The 24,893-nt window shown below is 42.6% G+C and overlaps 3 protein-coding genes across 10 annotated transcripts in view; all 3 read left to right on the top strand.

The window, feature by feature from the left end:
* The first annotated feature begins 3,230 nt into the window (after nt 1-3,230).
* LOC115339827 (MRG domain binding protein) lies at nt 3,231-9,400 on the top strand. Its single transcript, XM_030010336.2, has 5 exons — nt 3,231-3,460; nt 4,079-4,200; nt 4,755-4,836; nt 6,801-6,875; nt 7,951-9,400. The coding sequence occupies exons 1-5, from the start codon at nt 3,238-3,240 to the stop codon at nt 8,139-8,141; spliced, it is 693 nt and encodes a 230-aa protein (XP_029866196.1). The 5' UTR covers nt 3,231-3,237; the 3' UTR covers nt 8,142-9,400.
* A 1,703-nt stretch (nt 9,401-11,103) lies between these two features.
* On the top strand, nt 11,104-23,287 carry OGFR (opioid growth factor receptor). 8 transcript variants are annotated; one of them, XM_041122231.1, is made up of 10 exons: nt 11,104-11,384; nt 13,124-13,195; nt 13,496-13,549; nt 16,033-16,077; nt 16,814-16,876; nt 17,195-17,279; nt 17,671-17,749; nt 18,238-18,304; nt 18,613-18,761; nt 19,870-23,287. In XM_041122231.1, the coding sequence occupies exons 1-10, from the start codon at nt 11,157-11,159 to the stop codon at nt 21,254-21,256; spliced, it is 2,229 nt and encodes a 742-aa protein (XP_040978165.1). In that variant the 5' UTR covers nt 11,104-11,156; the 3' UTR covers nt 21,257-23,287. The 8 variants fall into 8 exon arrangements, with proteins under 8 accessions (XP_040978165.1, XP_040978166.1, XP_029864174.1 ...); XM_041122232.1 differs by having other exon boundaries at nt 11,110-11,384; nt 13,148-13,195; XM_041122235.1 differs by lacking the exon at nt 11,104-11,384 and adding an exon at nt 11,429-11,867 and having other exon boundaries at nt 13,143-13,195.
* Nucleotides 23,288-23,392: 105 nt separating this feature from the next.
* The window catches only part of COL9A3 (collagen type IX alpha 3 chain), a 41,394-nt gene continuing 39,893 nt past the window's right edge, over nt 23,393-24,893 (top strand). The window contains exon 1 of the mRNA XM_030008318.2: nt 23,393-24,794. The gene's annotated coding sequence lies outside the window, so the exon portion shown is untranslated. The remainder of the gene's footprint in view (nt 24,795-24,893) is intronic.

Raw genomic sequence — 24,893 nt, 5'->3', positions numbered from 1 at the left:
CAGATCAGAACTCCTCTTTTCAGGAGGTCCTCATCGGTCAGAAAGGGTATTATATTTGGAAATACTGAAATATGCCAAGGCTCTGAGATTACTTGTAGGAGGATTTATGGACCTGAGAGTAATTTGATATAGGACTAGGCCCCAAATGTATGTACTGCTGCATGTAAAAAACCTGTATGCAATGAAAATGGCATAATACAGTAGCTAATTATCCGGTTTGTCAAAAATTAAACCCAGCTATGGCTAGCGACAAACACTCAGCATCAGACAGCAGTGACTGCTGAGCACATTCATCAGTTTTAGCTGGGATCCCCATCCATGGTCTCCAGCAAACTGCAGCACTTCTCTTTCTCAATTTCTGTAGGATAAAGCTGGTAACGCTCTCCGGGGGTCTCAGCAGGTTTCATTCACCCATGTAAGAAAAATTCTGTTAGAGTCTATATCAAAGATGTACTAAAAAACCCCAGCAAAGGTTAAGTGACTGGTTTTAATGCAAAAGTGTGCAGATGATATTCTTTTACAAATGCTCATGTGGAATACCAAAAATTATCCAGGATCGGGAATGAAGTTTTTACTTTGTTAAGGGCACTAACACATGGTGTTCTGAAATAATGACAGAAATAGTTGTAGCCATATTGCTTATCCCAGAAATCCAACGCTTCTAGAGAGAATGCCAAATGCTAGGCGTATTTCTCAGTTGTCGCAATGCCTTATGAAATATCAGATTGTCTCTCCAGGGGGACACGACCTGACCCAGCAAAGAAAGGGCTGAGCGCCCTTAGTTAATACAATAGGCAGCCAGGTTTCTAAGGCTGAAAGCAACCTAAAGAGTGGGAAGAAAAAGAGGGGAACTAAATTGTGCATGTCTTACACAGCTGCTACCTGCTTAAAACGCAAAGTAAGATTTAAACTTGAACAAGAGGAGGGTAAATTTTTCAGAATCTGAAAAATCTGTTCAGTGAGGGGGAACAAAAACATCTAAAATGTAAAGGAAGAAGAATTTAAGTCTGGTCTGAATCCAGGTAGAGGCTGTATGTGGCATTATTATAGGCTCCCATATGTTTCCTAGAGGCATTGAAAGAGACAAGGCAATTTAGACACAGGGAAATGTAATTATTTGTGATTGAAACAAAATAGCAGGCAGTTTATGCATATACTCTTCCTGTTGAATTAACATTATTCTACTGAATTCTTTTCATATGCTATTGTACTTTCAGAGGTAGCCATATGTTTGTTCACATTCTGTTTCACATGCTACTTTTTTTAGTCATCAGAACTTAATGACATAAAAATTGCTATCTGACTTGACACGGTTATTCCCTCTTGATGATAGTCTTTAAGTAGAAGCATAATGTGACAGATGAGAGTGCTGAAGCTCAGTGTTTCAAACAGACTTAAAAATAATAATAAAAAAAAAATTATTCCTGCAAAACTTTGAAAATGGGGGAACAATTTTTATACTCTGTAATTTATTTGCTTTGCTTTCTTCCTTCATTTTCCTACGCCTAGAAACATGTGTATGAAAACAGGAATTTAGTTGTTCAGGAACTCATTTACTGCTGCTGTGTAGTCATCACAGGAAATCATAACCCTCTCTTTCGGCAGCAGCTTAAGACTAGGTAGCAGCATAGATCAAATAAACATTGGATGACTAAACAGGTCTGAGACCCATACTGGATTTAGGGCTGGATTTAACTGGAAAAGCACGCAGACTTGTATTCGAGATCGGCAAAATCTTGTTGATAGATAATTTTGGCTCAAAATGGGGAAAGTAGCGTGAAGCCTGAACTGTGTAAAGGCAGGTTCGGCACAACCAGGACATAGGTACAGAGGTGACAGTAGGCAGAATAAATATTTCTGGAGATTCATGTAGTCTTGATGCAGAAAAGTCATTCCAGCAAGACCTCCGTCAGTCTGAATGGAGCTCGCACAGGAACAGTTATTCCTGGAAAATCTCAACAGCATCTAAACAAGACTGGAGTGAAACACCCCTTCCCATGTCAAGAGGCTAGCCTAAACCCCGCTGGAAAGGAGGATTTGTACCCAGGCATCCACATCCAGGACCCGCACCACCACACTTCCCAAGGCTTCACACGTGAGGTTTTGGGTTTAACTCATTTCAAGTGTTTACTTAATGTTAGATTAATCTGTTTCGGGTATAAGCCTTACATCAAGCCCCAAAGAATGATACGAGTCAGGCTAATTCTCTGGGTATCGAAGGTACAGAAAGTTTTCCATTTCAGAAAATTGCATCTTTCCCTTCCTGCTTTTTATTATTTGGATAATTTGCATTAAAATAATGTCTCTTTCCCGGTGCGTTTTTGCCCCCACTGCTTTATTATTCACTCAGAACAGTCACTCTTTGCGCATGATGTCATTGTTATTTGCTATTGAAATAATTTTAATTTCACAAAAAGGATTAAAATTTCAAGTGAGGAGTGAGCAATAGGAAAACCTTATCACCTAAGCAACAGAAGTCCTGTTTCATGCCTGTGTGTCTAATTATACCTAACAAGGCAAAAAAACCCGTCACCCAGGGAATGATACAGTCTCTTTCTTCCCAAACGGAATGGTTTTTTTATGCCTTAAATGATGGGCAAAGCTGGTGGGTTCTGCATTTTTTAAACGTGCCAGGCGTAGTTATCTGTTAAGCGCCAACGCCAGGTTGATATAAGACGATCCTGTTGTGACAAGGACGAGCGGTTTGGGGGCTTTTGCAGCGCTCGGGACCTTTCCCCAGCGCCATCTCCCATCTTGGCAGCTCCTTGTGCCAGAGGAGGACGGGGCGGGAGGGCGAACCCCGAGGTGGCCGAGGCTTCTTCCCCCGGCCCCGCTCTGCCCTCCGCAGTGCCGCCTTCCCAACCCTCCGGGGATCCCCAATGCAGAAGAACAGCCCTAGGGAGGCCGTCTGGGATGGCGGCGTTGCCCTGCCTCCATGACTCGCCCCAGAAACCCCAACGCTTGGCGACGCTCGGTAAGAAGCTTCTCGGAGGCACCCGGCGGCCTCCTCCCGGCCCTGAGGGGACGGGCTCCCTCCCCGGCGCTACGAGCGCCGTTCGACCCAAACCTGAGGTAAACCCCCCCCCAAAAAAACCTCCCCCTGCCCCAGGACCAAGGCCACAAAGGGCCTTCCCCCTCGCCGGCCTCGCCCCGCGGCCCGCCACCCCCTCCTCCCGGCCGGCAGGAGCCGCTGCGGGCGGCGGCAGGCGGCGGCAGGCGGCGGCAGGCGGCGCGGCGATGGGCGAGGCGGAGGGCGGCTCGGCGGCCGCTGTGGAGAAGCCGCCGCTGCCCGCGGCCGGGCCGGGGGCCGTCGCGGCCGTCGCCGCTGCCGTCGCGGCCGCCGCGGCGGCAGCGGCCGCCGCTCCGGAGCCCGGCGCGCCGGCGGAGGAGGCGGTGGTGGTGTGGAGCCCTGAAGTGGAGGTTTGCCTTTTCCACGCCATGCTGGGCCACAAGCCCGTAGGTGAGAGCAAGGCCGCGGCCGAGCCGCGGCCTCGAGTAGCGGCGTTGGCCGGGGAGGAGAACCAGGCGCTGGGCCCCGGAGCGGCAAGCTCCGGGCGGGGGCCCTCCCCCGGGGCCGGGGGGGGGGGCTAGCGGCCCGGCCGCGCTGCGGTGCTGCCCCTAGCGGCCTCCCGGGCCCGCTCCCGCCGCGGCAGCCGGCCGAGAGACCCCGGGGCTTCTCCCGAGCGTGGCGGGGCCTGCGGGGGAGGAGGCGCCGTGCCCTCCCGGCCTCCTCAGCCGCCCTTCCCGGGGACACGGAGCCCGCCCGCCTCTCTCCCCCGTGCCGCCCCCTTTCCTGGCTCGCTGCCTTACACTTTCCTTCGGTTGTTTTTCACGCGGCCTCTCAAAAAGCTTTGGCTGCGGCCACATGTCAGCATTCCCCAGTGGGGCACCCTTAGCTCCTCTCCAGAACAGCAGCTGTAATGTAGGGTGAAGTAACAGCCAGGCAGGGCTGCCCAGATCGTCATGTGTTTCTCCTGTAACGTATGATTTGCTTGTAACGGTAGGATGGGGGTTCTTTTAATTGTGTGGCATAAACAAAACTGTTAGTAGCATTAATTGCATTGAGTTCTTCCCCCAGGTGTGAATCGCCATTTCCACATGATTTGTATCCGAGATAAATTCAGCCAGAATATTGGACGGCAGATTTCATCCAAAGTGATTTGGGACCATCTAAGCACCATGTATGATATGCAAGCTCTTGTGAGTATAAAGGGTTGATGCAGCCACGTTCTTATTTCTTAGAGTTCAGGAGTTTTGACAGGCCAAAATCACTGGGCCTGTCATACCTTTCATGTTACTTAGAGTTTTGTGTCGGTCCAGTGAGTTAATGGGGTTTTCCCTCTGTGAAATACATCAGGTGGGAGATAAAAAAACCTGCAGTGCTTTGGTTTTGTTTTTTTTCCCATACTGTGTTCTGACTTTGTTTATTAAAGTTGCCTAAATGCTGATCCAGCAAATGTTTACATAGGTACTTAAGTGTCAAATAAGGAGGTTATAGTGTATTTACATAAGAATTTGCCATAGTTGGGTTCCAGAAGTGATCTCAAATAGTCACGAGTCATGATCTCAAAATATCTTGAGCTTAGTAATGAGTTTGACATCAGGATCCTCCTGATTCTCTAATGTCTGAAGTGTCTTGTTAAGAATTATCTAGCTACTAATTGCATGTAAAATAGAAGTTGAGATTGCACTTCTAAATCCAAATCAAAGTTTTTACCAAGGTCATTCATAGACATCTTTCTTTTCTTTCTAAGCACGAGTCCGAGATTCTTCCGTTCCCTAATATAGAGAAGAATTTTGCTCTTCCTGATGAAATGATTCAAGAAGTGAGAGAAGGTAAGATGTGATAGCAGTCTCTTATTCTTGGTAGCTCTAATGTCATCTCAGAATGGATGGTTAACAAAACTCTCTCCAAAAAAGAATGTAACATGGTAGTCCAAGGCCGTTCTTTCAGGCTGGTGTGTTAGGTGTATCAGGAAAAGGAAGTGTTAAGCAGATACGAGTTTATCTCATGAATTTTTAATCAGCTGACTGAAGGAAACGGTCACGGAGAGGATCACACTGCTTGTGCTGTTCATACTCTCACTATCAGCCTGTGTGATTGACCGCTGTAGGAGACAGGCTAGTGGGAGAGATAGACCGTTGGTCAGATTCCACGCAGCATTTCTCATATTCTTAAATGTAATGTAGATAGGACACTAATATAGCACAAAGAGGTTCCATTTATAGTAGATTCATCTATTCATCTATCATCATAATAGTTTAGATTCATCTTCTCCTTCTGGGTATACGCAAAAGCTCCATGTGCTTCACTGATACTAGTTTGCAGAGTGAAAGGCAAAATGTGGTTCTTTGCAAGGTGATCAGTAGTTTATTGTGGGTTTTTTGCACTTTGTTGAGACGGCAGTAATATTACATCAGACCATAATTTTTGCTAAAATAGATGATCTGCACACTTGAATGTGGTTCATTTTGTAGCGAGATCATGTTTTTCTAAAGAGTAGGAGCTATGGAGATGATGAAAATAACATTTTCTGCATATAATTTGGATATAATAATATTTCTGTGATAAAATTTTCTGTATGAATGATGATATAAGGCAGTTAAATAGCAATTCAGCTGATGTTTAAAAACGTACACCAGGAATATACTTACTGAATAGCTGCAGTTTAATAGGTGGAGAAACTTGCTTTTTGGCCATGGACTTGCACCTTATGCTGATATAACCATCTCATTTTTGGGCTATTACTATTTTTAATATGGTTCATATGTCTTATTTTTAAAAGGATTACTGTTTTTTAATGTCTGATGATAGATTTTTCATGAGGTTTTTTTCTGTAGTTCTGTTAAAATTGATTGAAAACAAAAAAGGTTTGGAGGCGTTTGTATAGATTCACGGTGGTTTCACTGCACTGTGAAATCAGCTCTTTGTGTTTTTACCTTCTTGGGATTCAACTACCTAGTTCTTTCAATCTCTCTCATTCATGATAAGCCTGTCTGTATTGTCTAATCTCAGAGAAATACGCAGCAGTTTGGCAGAAATCTTAGGTTGAGCAGTGAGAGCTGGATTTTCAAAGTTGAGCTATATGTGTGTTACTTAGTACTGTTATCCAAGGTAGGAGCTAGGAAGTTCGAGCATCTGCCAAAGGAGTTCTTGGGATATTTTAAACTACAGTGGAATGCTTCTCAGTGATAGGACGAGAGGAAATGGCCTCAAGTTGCGGCAGGGGAAGTTTAGATTGGATATTAGGAAAAATTTCTTTACTGAAAGGGTTGTCGGGCATTGGAACAGGCTGCCCAGGGAAGTGGTTGAGTCACCATCCCTGGAGGTATTCAAAAAGCGCGTAGACAAGGCACTTCAGGACATGGTTTAGTGGGCATGGTTGACGGTTGGCCTCGATGCTCTTAAAGGTCTTTTCCAACCTAAACGATTCTATGATTCTATGATTACTAGGTACACTAAACTTTACGCTAAAAATTCAGTATAAAACTGTAATATAGGTAGGACATTGCAATATGTTTTGCCTTTTTACCATTTCACTTTCCTCCTGTTAGTAACTTCAGTGGAACTTTTTGACATGTGACATCATCTTGTTCAGTGCATTTACCCTACATTATGCTCACAGTATGCCTGGAGTGTTAGCTACGTTTCTCTATCACAGTGCTAAGGAACCTTTACTGCTGAACGTTGCACTGAGTATTTGTTAGCATTATGCACATATGCTGAGGCTACTAATCTGGAAAAAATACATCTGGTTCTTTAAACCCATCTAACCGTTGCCTAACAATCCTTTCTGTAGGAAAAGTAATGATAGAAGAAGAAGTGAAAGAGGAAATAAAAGAAGAGATGGAAACGCATGCAGGTCCAGAAGAAGGTAAATTTGTAACTCTCTACTGTGTGATACAAGATTAAAAAACAACTGTAACTCTGATAAATTAATGTTAAAATGTAAATCCCAAATCTGGTGTACGTTGTGATTTGTATTCAGACTTAGCATATGCTCATGCCAAGAACTAGAGTAATTTAAGAATGCACAGGGTAAGCAGTTGCCAATTTCTGATACTTCAAAAGATTTTTCCTTTGCTCCTAATTCATGTGTACAAAGTTGTATAGCTTTGGAGTTTTTTGGTTTTAATATGTACTTGACAAAACCCTGGGAGTCTGAAGTAATCTAAGAATCTCTGAAAGAAAGTTGAGTCCAGTTTTAGCGAACCTAAATACTCTGTGTTAGGATCTTTGTAGTCACGGGGGAAAACAGGGCCTATAAATCAAAAATGATTGTAAGATTGTATGCTTAAATGGGAAGGCGGGCAGAGTGGTTTTTTATTTTATTTTATTTGCATTATCTTTCTTCTTTTAAATATAAGGCTTATTTTCCTAACACTTTGCTGTAGAACAAAGTCAAATGTGAACAGTAGGGATTCTGCTATTTACCTTAACAGACCGAGCCAACTGTAAACTATATAATTTCATAATATTTATATCACAGAATAAGTGGTGGTTTAAGATTGAGTGTAATAAAAGATCTAAAAAATGTATTTTTAAAATATATTAAATTTCATATTTTGGGTGTTCAGTTTTAAAATCTATCTATAATACCAAATGGAATGACTGTTGCTGATAATAAGTTTCATAGATTGGTCCTATGTTCTGTAAGTGTTCCTATTAAGTATTTTAATTTTAAGTGCTGTTTAATTCCACTTAATGAATTTCACTTTTAGCCTGTCAAAATACATGCCTGTCTTTAAACCAAATAATAAAAGCAAGATGTGCCTTTCTTACAGAAGATTTTTCCTTTAAAAGTGAAAGTAATACTTAAATAGTCATTAAATATGCTGAGAATTGATTGGTTTGAAAAGTTTTATGTAATATAAAGAAACTTGTTATCACTTCTTGTTTGCCTATGTGTATGACTCTGATCTGGAATCATTACTTTGATCCTATTTCAGTTTTTGCACCCTCTGGAAGTTTAGGAAAAACAACTGAAAAGCCAAGCAGCAAAGAGAAAGAGAAAACTTCATCAGATTCTGGGTCCAAAGAAGGATCTGATAAGAGGAAGCGCAACAGAGTTACTGAAAAGGTCTTAAACGCAAACAGTAATCCTTCCAGTCCAAGTGCTGCAAAACGACGCAGAACATAAAGCAAGCTGTGAAAGAGAGAAGTAATAAACTCTGGAACGTGAGGAGGGAACAGTAAAAACGAGTAGCAGGATAGTCGCTACATAAACTTTTTGAGAAGGGGAAAAGATATCTGAGCCAGGTATTGAAGAATCTGCACATTGGCTTTATACATGCAAGACTTTGTCTGTCTTTCCTGATGTGTTTTCTAGTCAGCAGCGAGTAGCTGAGCGATGGCTGCCTTCTCAGGGCACTGGGGGAGAAAGCTGGCAGCTTTAAGAGTTTATGCGTGTGTAACAACTCTGGTGGTTGCATTTCAAACAAGTAACACACTCTGTCTCAGCATAGTTCATGAAACAAGTGCTCAGTGAAACACGGAGCCTCAGTTCACGAAAAGCATAGGTTATTTCTGTAAATTTTGGATTGTTTTTACAGCCTTTGCTTTGTTGCTGTCTTTGAGTATTACAGACCCTCTGTGGGTAATGTTGTTTGGCCATTTGACTTACTGCAAACATAGCATTTGTATCAAATGTCTGAATTCGTTGGTTCAGTAAAACTAAAATTCTTTTAAATACAGATAACTACTGAGTTGAAGTGTTCTTTCGCTCTGTTTGCTGGAGGAACCTTTACTTCTTTCACCCTTAGTGACGTAACATTTTCCAGTCTTTTTAAGTGTATATACTGTAAGTGAAGTGAAAATGACAATGCCCCTAGACAGAATAATTAATAAGTGTCCTAAATAAAATATCCAGTGATGTCACATGATTTTGTAAGGGATCAGCTGAGCCGTGCATGAACCTGGAGGTGTTGCCTCATCCATTTGTAATATAGTAGTATATAACAGTGGGTTTTGTACTTCATTATTTATTTTTTTAACGCAGTTTTAGTAGACCTTAATGGAATTGGTATTCCAAAATGTTAATTTTGTTCTACAACTTAAGAATCTTACTGACATTGTAATGCTTACCTTTAATATGCTAGAATATTAAGATTTTATGAAGTTAACTATTTTTGTGTTGTGGAAAGATGGACCGCAATCAACAAACACATGTTAAATGGTGAATGAAGTAGGCTGAAATGTTACTGGATTTGTTTCACCGTATTAACTATCGGTTAATAAAAAGAAGAATTACTTCTTAATCTGTCAGTATTGCCTTCAAGGTGAGGAATTTAGGAATCTACTAGTTTTTGCTTTTATTCTACGTACGTAGCCAAGTTCTTGTCTGCCTTATTTGCTTCAATTGTTTTATAGCAAGAATAAATTTGACTTGTTTTTATTTTACTAAATGGTAATTGTTGTGTAACTTGATTAAAATTTGGCCCAACTTATTCTGAAAGTTATTTAGGTATCTTGTGCCTTTAGTGAAAGTGGTCAAAAGTGCCTACCTGGGGTTTGGGGTTTTGGTTTTTTTTACTAACTTTGCCTGGATCTTACAAAACTACTACCCTGTTATTTCTGTAAGATACTTGATAAGAAATCCTGGGCAGCTGAACTCAGTAGGCAGGTTGCTGTAAGCTTCCAAACTAGAGGATTTTCTCTGTTCTGACTAGCATAATGCAATTGTGAAGTACCGAGTTGAGAAGGTGAAGTTTTTGTCACAGTCTTTTGGAAGCTCACCTGTGCACCCTCTTGTATACACTGGTGACCTCTAGAAGGTCAGAACTCTGCTGGGATGGCAAACTCACTGTTTTAGGGTCTGAGATAGCTGGGCGTAAACAAATTCCAAACTAGAAGGTATGAAAAGTTTAGTTTAGTTTATGGAGAGTTTAGTGCTGTGCTCCGATAAGCCTTGCAAAATGTCTGTGAGATACCTGCCAGCTGGAGAGCTCCGTGGAGCTCTAGTTTGTGGGAGAGATGCTGCAGGAGTCTCAGAGGTTTTATGGGTGGGTAGAAATTGAACTTTTATGACCTTATGGGAGGAAGCTCCTGGGTTTAATTTTGATGTTTAAGAAAAACAATTTATTTGGAATGGTCAACTTCCTAGAAGTTGTAATTACATGTCACTTACAGATCTATCATCGGAGTGAGTGCTGACTGACGAATGCCTCTGTTCAGTTTTGCTGTTTCCTTAAGAATTAAAGTGCTGGTTACTTTGTTGTGAGCTACATAGATCTTGGCCATAAAGTGCAGACTTTGTGACTTTCAAGTCTCACAGCCTTGTGGGTAAATCCTTTTCATCCAAGGGATTGTAGTCTAAATTTTTTTGCTGTACCAATGAAACGTTTTTTACAGCTTAAAGTAGAAATGCGTCAACATTAACATGTACTGGTGCCATCTCTCAACACCATGCTTAGAAGCAGGGAGAGTCCATTTGGGATTTCACGGTCAATCCAGCAACACGGATTTTTTAGGAATGCGTTGGTTGCGAAGTTAGATATTTGGAAAATGTAAATGTGTTAAAAGACCTGGGTTGCTGCAGCTCTCTTCCTCCCTTCCCTTTCACCAAGTCCTAGCTTTTTGGGAAGATTGTTCTTTTATTCATTTTCCTGTTGGAGGAATATTACCCCATCCTACGGACGGAGCACGTTTTTAACGTGCGAAGAGGTTAAATACACAACTCTTGCTGAATTCTTTGCTCTGAAGGAAAGAGGAAAGCTCCCCTTACCTCCGGTATCTTACTTCCGATCAATTTGTGCGCTCGGGGAGGGGGGAGGCATAGCCTCCCAGCGCCGGGGTGGATGGAAAAGAGCAGAATTATGTTTCCCTCTTTTTTTTTTTTTTTTTTTTTTTTTTTTTTTTCCCCCCCTCAGGTGGTCACGGCGAAGGGAAGGAAGAATCCCTGCAGCCCTCCGAAGGGAAGGAAGAATCCCTGCATCCCACCGCGGCGCCCGGCTGCGTAAGTGAAGGGGCAGAGGGAAAGGTGCGGGCGGGCGCAGGGACCGCGCGGCAAGAGCCGGGCGACGGCCAATGGGGCGCGGCGCCGCAGGAAAGGGGCGGGGCGTACCCGCTCTTCCTTCCCTCCCCACTTCCCCCCCCCCCCCCCCACGTGGTCGGGCTTTGTGCCCCGCCGCCCCTTTCGGTTTCCCTTTCGCTCCCCATGGCGGCCTGGCTCGGCTTCAGGGCGGAGGAGGACGAGGCGGAGGACGAGGCTTGCTTCTGGAGGTACGACTCCACCTGGGAGGAGGAAGAGGAGGAGGAGGAGGAGGATGGCGGCGGCGATGATGATGATGATGAAGGCGAGCCGGAGGGAGCGGAGGCGGCAGCCGGGGAGGAGCCGGAGGAGCAGCCGGTGCCGAGCTGGGCGCAGGGCTGCCGGCAGGCCCAGGTGGGTGCCGGGGGGGGGGGGGGGGGATGCGGGGGGCACGGAGCAGAGCCTCCGAGGTGGGACGGGGGGAGGAAGCCCCTTCCCTGCCCGCCCCGAGCTCCTCAGCCGGCTCCGCGCCCCGCGTCCTTCCCTGCAGTTCTCCGGCGTTTGCCGTTCGGGTACCGAATGGCTGGGTCGGTGCCCTGGCGGTTAGCGTAGCCCTCGGGTTTATTTCGGACACTTCGGCGTCTGCGGCTGATGTGTACGCGTGGATCTTCCCAGGCCACCCGCTTTGTATGCCGTTAGTGTATTTGGGCCTCGTCTCTCCGGTATCCTGATTTACTATCGGGAACTGGAGCGGCTTAAAATACTTACAAGAAGCCAAAGGGTTTTTGTCCTGGCAGCGGTCGCTAGCGTATAGTTTTGTCCTCGTCTTGATGAAGCACACCCCGAAGGAGAAGAGACGACGCTCAGAAATGAGCTCTGGGGGTGGCGAAGGCAGAGGTGTGCTGTGACTTTATGACCCCTTAAGTTCCACTAGACTGCCATGAGATGGGTTTTAATGGGTTTTTTCCTCCACCATTCCCTGTGATCTGGATACTTGATCCCATAACTACAAGTTCTGTTTTCTGTATGGCACCTGCCTGTTCACTGCATCCTGGTGGCCACTGGATTTGATGTTATGACGTTGATGTTCTTCAGCAGCTCCTTGCTTTTAAGTCTTTTATTGGTATCCTCATCTTTGTACGGTGGCCTTTTGTATGCTCTTTCATGCCATCGATAGAAGCCTTCACATAACATCTGCTCACTTTTAAAAATGAGCTGTAACTTTTTACTTCTTTTAGACATGTTTTTTTTTCTAGGGAGCGTATTTAGAGCAACTCTGAAAACAAAAAAATACCCACTGATGTTCTAAAAACTGCAGGTGTGTGTGCAGTTACAATGAGTGAGGTAGTGCTGCAAAATGTGGACATTTGTGTCTGGTGCCTTAAAATGATGTTGATTTGAAATAAAAGGAGCTTGTTAGTCTTATCTGAGGTTCCTATCTTTAGCATCACCGGTTTTGAGTTTGACATTGAGCATCAGTAATTTATTCTACAGCATTGCTTTGGCAAACACAAAACCGTGTCTCTCTTTTTCAGTATTTCCTGGGTCAGTCAAAACACACTACAGTTCTTCAATTTAACTCCTCCCATTTTGAGGAAAGGGAAACTAATCCTTCACTTGAGTTTCATTTCAGCAACTCATCCATATTCTTAGAATATAAATAGGCAGATAAAGTTTTCTAATTAATACACTTTTAGAGGAGTTTAATACTAAGCTTTAAGGGTTTTTATAAGCATTAAGATATTAAAATAACCTCCCTTTAAAAAAAAAAAAAAATTCTGTGCAACATAGTGTTCCAAACACTCATGACTTCTCACAAAAATACACACTCTATACTTTGCAAACAAAATCAAAGTTGAAATACAGCAGATGGATATGCCCATGCATGTCTCTGCATCTCCACGGAGTTTACTGCAGGGAATGTTGTTAGGCCTTAGCTGTGCAGGTAGATCTGTGAAAGGTCATGGGTATTTTAGGTGGAATAGCTGTAATACTTAAAGGAAGAGGCAGGGATTTCTTTTAAAACGTTTTGCATTGTTTGAGGGCACACTGTCAATTTTCTTTTGTACGTGGCTGGAGTTCTGGTTTTGTTCACAAGTTTTAATGCCTGCAGAGCATTCAGATTGTTCTTTTTGTATGTGTTTGTTCTTCAGATTTTTTTTTTTTTCTTAGAGCAACTTCTGGATTGTGACAACTGTAAAAGCAACGACCATTTTTTCATTCCAGTGAGTGGACTTTTTGAACTTTGCCTTGCAAAGGAGTATGTTGTCCCTGAGACTTGTGGCCCCTGGAATATTGTCCTGCATCTTTAAAGAGGAGTTCTTCCTTCAATGATGAATGTGTAGTCACCTCTGTCTGACAGTGCCTGCAGAATTTTTGAGAGCAGTGAGAATGAATACAAAAAGAAACAGTGAATCTTCTGCTGTCCATTTATGCCTTTACAACCTGCCAAAGGCATGAATCAGTTTCCAAAACTAGTTGCTACTTCTGCCTATGCGCACTAATTCTCATTCTTCTCCCCTCAGCCTAGATGGTATACTTTATGGCTGAAGCTGCTAATGTTTTTATTCAATACTGAGGTTAGAGTTTTTTTATTATTATTTTCACTATGCATTTTCAAAACCAACTAAAAATTCTACTTTTATCTTTGTGTTTCACTTGTACCTCTGCAAATACTCCACATTCATGGTTTGAAATTCCTGCAGTTGTGTCTTTTCAGCTCTTTTGCATTTCGGTGCTTTTGGCTTTTAAGAGCGAGTGCTGAAAATCGTGGGGTTTGTGCTCATTTTAAAAAGGTTACCTCTTAGTCTGCTGTAATGCATGGGGTTCATGTTCCGCTGCTTAGAGCCATGTTTTAAGAACAAGCCCTGTAGTTCTGCCCTCTCCTAACTCTTCATCAACAAAAAGGTTTCGATCACTCTTCTAGGATTCTGTCGTTTTTCCCATTCCTGTGTCTTGTTCACAATCTGCAAGTTCCTTCATCCGTTTTGGTCACAGCTGGTTTTCAGTTTTCAGCCAAATATTGTTTGTGTTACCCTCTCCTAGCTTTGTTCTCTGCTTTACTCACGCTCTTTGCAAAGCGATGCACATTCTGACTGATGTGTTGCAGGTTTGGAGGGCTTCTGCCCACTTAGATTTCCTATCAGTGTTGTGAGAAATAAGGGGGTTTGATTTATGCATGCGAGTTTCAGTCTTGCAGCTTAGTTTGTCTTTCTAACCTTGAAAGAAAGGTTTCTGTGGCTTAAATAGAAGTTTATAGCGACCCAGGAACAACACCTGCTTGGAGGGAGGGCTGAGTTTTGCTCTCTTTGCTTCCTCATCTTGTTCTCTTTAATGTTGTGCTCCAGAGTGCCTTTCTCCTGGATCTAGTTTATTTCTAGACAAGCCTTACAGCACCTTGCACCATGGCATGGTGGATCTGTCTGTATCTGCACTGACTCTGCAGCAAACCAGTTCTTTTTCAAAATGGAGCCAGTCTACTGTTAGCCTGTCGCACCTGAGTGTGTTAAAGGATGTTATTTTAGAACCTTAAGTGTAAAGAATATCTGGAAATTGATTCTTCTGTAATTGGAAATAAAATTTTCATTAATTCTACATGTATCAGAATTTCATCCTTGTAGTTCCAAAGTCATAGTCAAAAGCATCGATGAATTTCAAAGTGTTAAATCCCAGTCTGTGCTTATGTCTTGAACAAAAGAATAATACTTATCTATTCTGGCTGAACATATTTCTTAGTCTTGTGTTTGCAGCCACTTACTTTTTTTCCAAATGTTAGCTGTGTAGCAAAGTTGGGGTTTTTTTTGTTTTGTTTTGTTTTTTTTTATAGTTGTGTGTATTTCTGCAGTCTGGGTAGATTCTGGGGATGGACACCAGCACTTGGACTTCTAATCCTGTATGGGCCATGTGGCTGTGGGAAGTTCTGCCGCCTATTTTGGTCTATGTTGCAATGTATAAAATGGAAATGTGTTGCAATGTAGACAGGCATTACTTTAGGTCATCACAAGTTACTACATTTAAAAAACAACTTGAGCTTTATTTAATTCCTGTCACCAAAGTATGGGAGGATCAAAGTGTGTAAATGTATATTTAAAATGTAATTTTGAAAACTTCTGCATTGTTGACCTCCCTCTGTGGATAAAGCTTTGATCTCCCAAATGCTGTGCATGCTTCATAATTTTTAAGTATTAACAATCAGCAGGGCTGCTGAATGGATGACTTCATTACAAGGTGTTAAAAAATCCGCTCCAGTTCCTGCCTTAATAATTAAGGAACCAGTGATCTGGATTCACTAGAAAGTGGGTTTGCTTTTATTTTTCTGTGGGCAAATGAGGTTAGGAACTATCAAATGAAGTTAAATAACTCGGGAGAGCATTTGCTGCTTCTTTCTTCTAAGTTTCTTAAAATGCTTATTTTGCAAGAGTCTGCCCATCTTATCTCTTGTTTCACAAAGATCCTGCTCTTGCTGTGAGCTGGCGTTGGACGCTCTTAACTGCACTGTGCTTCGCATTGGGTGGGTCCTTTTAATCATGAGCAGTTGTCTTAATTTTGGTGGTTCTGCCTTGACAGAACGCTTTTAGACAAGATGGTTCAGCACTCAGCAAGATTAAACCTGCCTGTGTTGCTTGTGAAGTGTAACAAAATCTCTTACCATTGAAGTAATCCACTATTAATAAAAGTATCTATGTATATAATTCAGTTAAAATGCATTTTAAATTGTCATACTTTCAACTTTTATTTCCATGAAGTTAAGAGGAAGAAATGAAGCTGTTTTTTGTAATTTCTGTCTAAATGCTACATTTGGAATGAATCTAGCACATCTGTGTAGCGAGAAGAACCTGTCACCCAATTGTCAGGTGGACATTGCACCACGGGTTTTTCTCTATAGCAATTTGAATTATGAATAAAATCAGTGAATTCAGCTGTAACTAGGTAAATCTGTCACTTAGCAACTAATAGGGATCATGTGAGTCACTGCTGTGGGTATTCTTATTTTGCATTATTTTTTATTTTATTAGTGAAGTTTGGTTTCAAAGTGTTTCAACTGTATGCCTTTTATTTGTAGGAGCAAAGATCAAATTTGTCACCACTGTCTCAGAGGGGTTTTCAGGTAGGCTTGGCATAAAGTTTGGTTACTTGGAAAGATGAGCAATAGTGAAGAAGATGATTGGAATGGAAGTCCAATAAAACAAATATCTAATGTGACCATGTGGCTTTATTATTGTCCTTTGTGTAGATCAGCATGATGCTAAATCAGCAAGGCTGCTCTCGAGCAGAAAGCAGAGATGAAGAAAACTTTATTTCAATAATGTCTACAGGGAATGAGAATCTTGAATTTAAGGGGTATTTCTGCATCTTAAATTCAGCAATTTTAAAGTCTGATCTCTGTCTTGACTAGGGTCTATAGTAACTGAGAGACACAGACAGGCAGGACTTAGTTTGTCTTGTTTTAAAACCTTTGAGTTAAGGAAGAAAATGACATTTTACTATTTGGGATTTCCAGCTAGTTCTGACCATTTCTGTACGAAGACCGAACTGGGATAAAAGATATGCATAAAACATGAAGAACTTGATTAATAAGACTAGAAAGAAAAAGAAATGTTTTGGTTAAAGGAGATGGTGTAAACCTCTTTTAGTCCAAAGTTGTCTTAAGGAATGCAGAAAAACAACTCCAGTAACAAACTCTGGTGTTGGGAGTGCTGGGAGTGCAGAGTGGAGGGCACAGGAGAGTGCTAGGCAGGGGAACACGTGTGAGAGATGATGAATTCAGCCAGTGGATTATTTTTTTTTTCTTTGTGGCAGAAGGCAACTTTATTCTGGATCTCTGATCTGTCTCTTTTCTCCAGTTCTCAGGCAGGCGCAACTGGAATGCAGCAAAAGACTTGCAGAGATACAGACATCGTTACCCGGTATGGATTAAATGATGATGCACATACTCGTGTGGCTCTTCCTCATTTGCATACTAAGTTTAGGAACACTTTCTAGATTTGAGGGCACCCTTTTGTCTTTACATTGACAGGCTCAGAACCTTTAAAGGATTTGTTTGTGAGGGGGAGAGGATGATGTGCATGTGGGCGCATCAGAAACAAGCTGTTACTTCCCAAAACACATTTCAAGGATTTAGCTTGAAATGTTTAGGAAACATGAGGGAAAGCAAGGAGAAGTGTTGAAGTGAATACTGCCTTTTAAGAGATTGCTGCTTGTTGATTTCTTGTTCTCATCTCCAGGGTCTGATAGAATCAGAAAATGAGGAGGAAGAAGAGATGTGGAACTTAAGCTTTTATAAAAATGAGATTCGTTTTATGCCCCAGGGTGAGTACCTTGTTTGATGACTATTTGATGCAACTGTGCTGCAGCTGCTTGAACTGGTGAAAGACTAGCTTGATCCATGTGGGACAATTATTAAAAAAACCAAACCAAACAAACACACACACTACCAACACAAAAAAAAACCCAAAACAAACGAAAAAACCACCAAGAATTTCCATTTTAAAATGTCCTTGTCCCTGCTGTATGTTCCTTAATTTTTTGTTTGGTGGTAGAAAACTAAGGGTTTTTTCTGGCTTACCAGGATGGTTGTCTAGTTAGAGAAGCTAATGCCTGTATACAAACACCTGGATAATGAGCCACCTTGGGTGACTGGCTAATTTAATTTTTATTTGGTGTCATTACTTCTTGCCTGACTTCTGACTCTTCTTTTCAGGTTTGCATATTGAAACTCTGCTTGAATCTTGGTGGGACAACTATGAAGTTCTGGAAGAAAACCATTCTTACATACAGTGGTAAACTGTCTGCATGAATATACTGCCTATCTTCTTTAGTTGTGCCTCTTAAAAGAGTCAGCTGTATCTGTATTCTTGAATTCAGCTTCCCAAAAGGCCCATAATTACTCTTGAGTGAAACCTCTGTCCACTTTGTTTTTATTGAGTTATATTCTTCTGGAAACAATAAAGTGAAAATCCTGAAGACGCGGGTTTCCAGTGCAGCCGTGGCAATAGATCTCAGTCATGCTTGGTCTTACAGCATACTGCAGAGCAGAGTGTTAGGGCAATGAGAGAGATCCAGATAAGCAAAGTATGTTGTAATCATTGGTGTAGACAGTGCTTTTATGGGAAGGATTTATTTGTCATACAGTCTCCATGAGGATGTGAGGTCTCCAAGAGATGCCTGTGATACCACAGTTTTTGGAATCTTTTAGTTTTAACAAAATGGGTACCCTGGGTCGGATGTTGTCTTTGCTCACCTGGGCTGAAAATTTCTTTCCCTTCAGGCTGTTCCCCTTACGTGAACATGGGATGAATTGGCGTGCCAAACCACTCACGTGTCAAGAAATCCAGGTATTGAAAGCTTTTGTCTTCTTTCTTTTTTCTTTTTCTTTGAGGTCTGAACGATGTTAGGATTTTCCCTAAATGCCTTATATTTGAAGACTAGGTTTTTTTACATTGCTTCCTTGGGACCCTAGTGTGAATGGAGCTCACTCAAGCACTGTTAAGCATTTATCTGTCTTGTGTCTGCCAGTAGCTACACCAGCAAATGAAATGCTTAGTGATATAATCAAGCCTTGTTTATAGTTCAGGTGCCACTTAAACTGGTGCAGGTAATTAGGGAGTTGCACCTTGTACTCATTGGTCTTTCTTGTTTTCAGGCCTTTAGGAAGTCCAAGGAAGTTATGCAAAGGTTTATACGTGCTTATCAGCTCATGCTGAGATTTTATGGAATCGTTCTGGTCAATGAGGAAACCGGAGAACTTAAGAGAGCAGAGAATTGGGCTGAACGATTTCAAAACTTGAACCGGTGAGTCTCTGCTTATACTGCTGGTCATTTATTAAAGTCAGGCACTTCTTTGAGAAGAAAAAAAAGTGAAAGTTGAGAAAATCCTCAGGCCTTGAGGAATGGAGGCTTTTGTTGATGAAAAAGTTAGCTAGCTAAAGTATTTTTAACTTGGCTCAGCCTCTGACTGTAGGTCATCACACTCTGTGACTTTAACAAGTGACAAGTATAATAAGTAAACCAGCTGAGACTGGTTTTCTTTTGTATGCAGTGCAACTGTTAACGGTAGGTATTCTTCATGTTGGTCTCCTGAATTACGAAATACAGACTTGGTGATGTTAATATTTGCTGTAGCAGAGCTTGTGTTTAAAACCGTATTTTAAGCAGGAATCACTGAAACATTTTCACAGGTCGCCAAATTGCCTTTGTAGTATTCTGTTAACCTACAAAATAGGAGTGTTTCCATATGCTTCCCTGATTGTTTATAAAGCTGCCTTAACATGTGTAAAATGCTTTGAATCCTTGGTTGAAAAGTGCTCTGCAAACTGATGGTAATGTTTTTATATTATTGCAGGTCTTATCACAGAGACAGTGATAGTACCCCTAATGATATTAACAAGGGCTCCAAAAGGCCTGTGCATACTCACAAAAGAAAAACCAACTTGAAGACTGTCAAGTATTAAAAAATAAATAAATCTTTCTGTGTCTAGCTTAAGTCCCTAAGTCATGAATTTCTAGCAGCATCCTTACATGCCTGTATTCTTATACTTTTCTATGGGCTTACCCTGCAGGGTTGCTGTCAGGGACAGGGTATAGGGCTGCATGGACTTGTGTGTCTGACCCAATATGATGGCTGTTATCTACTGGTGGGTGATGCAGCAAGCCCGAATCTTTCTGAGCAGGTGAGATGATTAATCCAGCAGTCCAAGAAGGGCTAGGAAGGTACTGCTGAAGGCAAATAGCAGCAATGGGTGCTTTAAAAGTAAGCCCACCTGTACTCCCATCTGCATTGTCAAATAGTCTTTTAATAGATCACAGTCAACAATGCACAAAACATTTTGCAGATATCCCGGAGGTTCGTAGTGACTAGGAAGAATTCCACTTAGCAGCTTTGCTTATCTGTTTCGTTTAGGTTCAGCCACAACAATTTGCGGATTACTCGCATCCTGAAGTGCCTGGGTGAGATGGGATATGAACACTATCAAGTGCACTTGGTAAAGTTTTTCCTAACAGAAACTCTTGTTAAGGAGACATTACCAAATGTCAAGAGAAGTGCCTTGGATTACTTCCTGTTCACCATCAGAAGCAAATGGAAGAGAAGAGAACTAGTCCACTACGCTTGGCGACACTTCAAGCCTCGAGGCAGCTTTGTGTGGGGGCCGCATGACAAACTCTTGAAGTACAGACCCCGCTCTGCCAAGTCACAGCTGCACCAAAAGGCTGAAGATAAACAGGAAGCCCCTGCTGAAAAATCTGATGATTCTGTGGAAAAGGATGAATACCAGTCTCTAGAGGAAGAACAGAAAGCTGGAGATGCTGCAGACTCACAGCCTAAAGTGAATGATGAAGATGTAAAAGAGAAGATAAGTGAATGTGTTTTGAAAGGAGGAGATGGTGAAGAGGAGAAAGAGGCTTCATTTACCCAGCAGGAGCAGAAGGATTTAAACAGTGAGGCTGAAGAAGTGCAGGGTACAGCAGAGAATGACTGCACAAAGGAGAGCAAGAAGAGAAAACTGGATGCAAATATGGCAGATGCTAAAAAGAGTGGACCATTGAAAAGCCCTACTGATATTGAAAACATTTCCCGTAATCTGGGAGAATGTGCAATTGATGCAGAAATCCCCTCCTCAGTTCCGCTCTTGCAAGCAGAAGAGGACCAGGAAACACTGAAAGAAGACAATGCAGGCACCAAAGGCTCAGCAGTGCTGGAGACCGCTGATGCAGCTGTAAAACGGAGGAAAGTTGATAAAAGAACATCGAGAACCAGAACGTTCAACTTGGCCATAAACCTGAACATAAACGTGAACATCAGGCCCTCTGTCTCTAGTGCCAAGTTAAATCCATCTGTTCCAAATGCCGAGGCTGAAAAAGAGAACGTCAGTGAGAACGACGCAACTGTGGAAGTGACAACTGAGAAGGGTGGTGGTGATGCAAATGGTGGGGCTGTGAGACCCCCGGTGGGTTCCAGGTTCCCCGAGACTGGCTGGACTTCTCCAATAAATGATGGCTTGGAGTCGAGTAAAGATCAAGTCACAGCAAGGAGTTATCAGTACCACTGCAACAGCACACTCCTGGCAAGCAAAAGTGAGGTGGATGGGGTAGAACAGCATAAAAAGGCAGAAAATGCAAGTGAAAAAGGGCAAGCAGAAGTCACAGGCAAGAAACAAGTTCCAGAGAGTCTTGAGCAGAGCATGGCATCCATTTGTCCTGAAGAAGACAGCGCTGAGGTTGTAACGCAAAAACCTGAAAGTTCTGAGCATGCAGCAGAACCTGATAAAGAACAGGTAGCAGCAGAATGAGACCAGCACGGCAAGCACTCGAGCAAGTGGAGATGACGCTGCCCTAACTGCTAGGAGCCAGCTCTGGTGATTTTGATAGCAGAAGTATACGGAAGAAGAAACTTCCTTTGGGCTGCTCCAGGCTAGCACCTGTCTGACTTTCATTCTTCCACACTTTTTTAATCATCTGTAGTAACTTCACTGAGACCCAGCCCTTGGTTACCCTAAAGAGGAAAACTAACTTAGTTATCTTCACGGACAGGCTGTGTCCTGTTCCTGTTTTTTATCTGATGTTCAGGACTGTCTTGGAGCAACAGGGATTTTTGCACTTTGCTTTGATTATGGTATGTCCCTTCTTAAAGAGAAGAGGAAAACTGATCTGTTTTCTTGTTTGAACTAGTCAAGTATTTATTAAATACATGATTTTTAATGTAAGAGAGCATGACCTAATTTGCCAGGCCTTTCTATTACCATGTAACTTCTATTTGCTATTTTGAAAGGCTGTACCTTCCCAGCAGACTTATTCCTGGCAAAGGTGCTGTTTGCCTGAAAGCTACTGTTCTCTAGGGTGCAAGGTACTGAGTAATTTGTTCCCTTTATTCCCCACAGAAGTTGCTTTGTAGTGCTTGTTGGAGTTGTTAAGGATGTGAATCGTCTATTGGTTTCTAAGAGATATACCTTCAGACTTTGCATAAAGCTGTCTAGAGCTCTTCTTCCCCAGGTTCTTCCACCACTTCCAGACCCTTGATAGTCTTCCACAGATATTTAGGTCCACTACTGGTTCAAATGCCTTCCTTCCTCAACTGCCAAAACAGAACAAATATTTGTCATTGCATTTTTTCAGACTTTGCTGTTAATTTGCAGTGGCCTGTGGGGCTATGTTTTCTGCAGGCGCATTGCATGAAGTTAGATGTGTCAGATTTAAGCGACTTCCTAGTTAGCGCAGGATTGTTTTACCATTAATGATCAGCGTGTCAGACAGTGAGGGCACATTCGAGTGCAGCATGTCTGGAAACCACTGGGCTTTGTGGGGCAGTTAATTGAAACTTTAATTGGAGGAGGTACGCTTGTCTGGTTCGTTTATTTACAGCCCTCAAGAATTTACTTTCAGACCTTGCCAGCTATTTGTCTGCCTTAATGTTCCTGACCTCCCTGTTAGCTATTCTGCCTGACTTACACAGTATTCAACCGAGTCTGAAGGAGCTTTAAACAATTTAGCACTTTTGCTCCTAGAGATTTACAACAGAGGAGCTGTTTCATGAAGCAGAGGAAACCGTTTCCAACAGCCAAAAGGTCTGAACTTGTTGTTTGCTCAGATTGTTTGTTTTAGTTTTGGGGTTTTTAGGTGCTCTTTGTTTTGTGTAGGAGATGGCTAGAGGCTTGCCCGCCTTGCCAGAGAGCAGATGCAGTAGCCTGTGCAACATTAATGTTTTTCCTCTCTCTGCTACAGCTTTTAAGAAGCTTCATCTTTCAAGGAATTTGATCAGTGACTTGCCTTCCTGGACTGTAGGTCCTGATCCAGCATGCCACATACATGTGTGTGGGAATAAAAGTCTGCAAGCTTAACATCTAATGTTCGTGGTCACATGTGCTGGAAAAAGGCTTTAATGTTTTTAAAATACTTTTTTTTTTTTTTCTTATGAACAAGTGGAGTTAAACAGCCAATAAGAATACACTTAACTACAGATATAAATACTTGAAGATGTTGAGTGAAAATTCTTTCATAGAAGATTCATAAGCAATTGTTAATTGTGGCTTTTGTACAGATTTATAGTAATTTTTTTATTTAAGAAGTTTTCGTTGTGAATATGTGCTCAGTTGGGGCATAGATCATAAATCTTGTTATGGTGATCTGTGATTTTTGTGTTTAATGGGATTTCACTGTGAGCTCTAGTCTGGAGTGCTCAAACCAAACCATTCCCTATCATGATCACGTTTAGAGTTTTGGCTGTAGGTGTTTGCAGTAAGTTCACACGATGTTTTCCAGCACTCAGAGCTGTATCACAGAGTCTGTTATATTAATGTCACCTATTAAAGCATGACTTCAATGCATACCAGTTTCCACTTATGGGTTTTTTTTCATCTCTGAGGGCAGGACATGACCATAAATCTGCCCCACCACCACCACCCCCTGTAGCCATCTGCTGTTGCTTGGGCACCTCCAATGAGCGGGTGCACGGGGCTGTCCAGCGTTCCCAAGCAGAGGAACCTTGAGATAAACCTGCTGCTTGTTCCTTGTGGAGATGACGATCAAGTCTTCCTCCACCGCTGTAAAACGTGGCCAGTGAATGTTTGTGGGGAAGAGACACCCCCCCGACACCTGCTGCTTGTTTAATGATGTAATTTGAAATATTTCAGTATGTCCTGTCTCGGCTCTGTGCTGCCATCCTCCCAAGCGTGCGTTGTGATGCTTTGTAGGGCGAACAAGGACTTTGCTTTTGAGTAGCAGGCAGGAGGGCAGCTGCCTGGCCTGCAGATGGGGGCTTTAGTCTTGCGGGCCTTTTCCTTCAGGACGCAGGGTTGTCTTGGTGGTGATGACTTCTGTAAGTCGCTGCGTCCCTTCAGCTGTGCTCCCTCTGCCTGGGGATGTGGAAGGAGAGGAGGAGCGGTCCTCCTCTTGTTCTGCGGGGTGGGCTTCAAGCTGAATACTCACAGGGCTCTTCCCTTGCTGGTCATAAGCAAGCTCAGCTTGCAGCAGCCCTCCAAGCCCTGGCTCGCTAGGAGCCATGTGTGGCTGAGGAATTTGGATCCGCTTTGCCTTCTCTCTTGCCATCGGTTGGCCTCAGTGTGAAGGAGAGAAGTATAAGCTCTGTGCAAAGCAGTTCCTGCGACTGCGCTGCTCTCCTGCGGGGTTTGTGGTGTCTAATAAAGCGTTCAGTTTACTTTGAAGCCATCCGAAGGCATACAGACACATGCTCCCTTTCTGGCCCCAGCTGCCTGTTCCACAAAATCTTGTGGGAACTTAGTAAATCTTTGAGCCCTTTATCCCTCTGTTCAAGGTTGGTGCAATACTGGCTGCCGGGGAGCTGGACAGGCACGCACTGTGTGCTCATATAAACCTCCTGGCGTAAGGATGCCAAACTGAAAGCTGGTATTTCATTTTTTTAAGCTTTGCTTTTCCACTTCTGCTCTCCTCTTGCTAACCCAATGAGCTGTGTTATTTCATTCCTGATGAATCTTGCCACTGTTCCTCTCTGCTTCCAAGCCCTGCTTTCGATGAAGTTGTCTTTAATCGATAAAGGGAAGCGTGAAGCTATTTGCAGATGATGTTTCTTCATGAATATATTGCCATTTGGGATCACCTAGCTGGGAACTGTCATCCTGTTCATTCCTTGCAAATATTTCAAAGGCAATTCTTCCTTTTTTTTTTTTTTTGTGTCTCTGGGAATGTTTCTCCTTTTTTTCTTCCTCCTTGTATCTGTCTGCAATCATCTGTTCTCTGGTCAAGATTCATCTCTTTCTCAAGAAATCAGATGGCGTTCTTTAGATCTCCCTGACAAAAAAAAAAAAACCCAGATGTGAATACACTTCCAGAGTTGTTAAATCATCTCACAAAGCAGTAAGTGCATTTCTCTGTAGTGCATCTTGCACTCGTTACAGGTATATTAATTTCTCTAGTGAAGTTAAGTAGCCTCAGGCACTGAATAACTCTCGCTCT

Source organism: Aquila chrysaetos, chromosome 3 (assembly GCF_900496995.4).
Source record: "Aquila chrysaetos chrysaetos chromosome 3, bAquChr1.4, whole genome shotgun sequence".
NCBI classification, from domain to species: domain Eukaryota; kingdom Metazoa; phylum Chordata; class Aves; order Accipitriformes; family Accipitridae; genus Aquila; species Aquila chrysaetos.
This window is presented reverse-complemented; position numbering and strand designations above follow the sequence as displayed.

Coding starts and splice junctions, on each gene's coding strand:
- OGFR (XM_041122231.1), top strand. CDS start 11,157: ATGGCGGCCTGGCTCGGCTTCAGGGCGGAGGAGGACGAGGCGGAGGAC. Junction 16,877..17,194: donor GATACAGACATCGTTACCCG/GTATGGATTAAA, acceptor TCTCATCTCCAG/GGTCTGATAGAATCAGAAAA. Junction 18,762..19,869: donor CGATTTCAAAACTTGAACCG/GTGAGTCTCTGC, acceptor TGTTTCGTTTAG/GTTCAGCCACAACAATTTGC.
- LOC115339827 (XM_030010336.2), top strand. CDS start 3,238: ATGGGCGAGGCGGAGGGCGGCTCGGCGGCCGCTGTGGAGAAGCCGCCG. Junction 3,461..4,078: donor GCTGGGCCACAAGCCCGTAG/GTGAGAGCAAGG, acceptor TTCTTCCCCCAG/GTGTGAATCGCCATTTCCAC. Junction 4,837..6,800: donor GATTCAAGAAGTGAGAGAAG/GTAAGATGTGAT, acceptor TCCTTTCTGTAG/GAAAAGTAATGATAGAAGAA.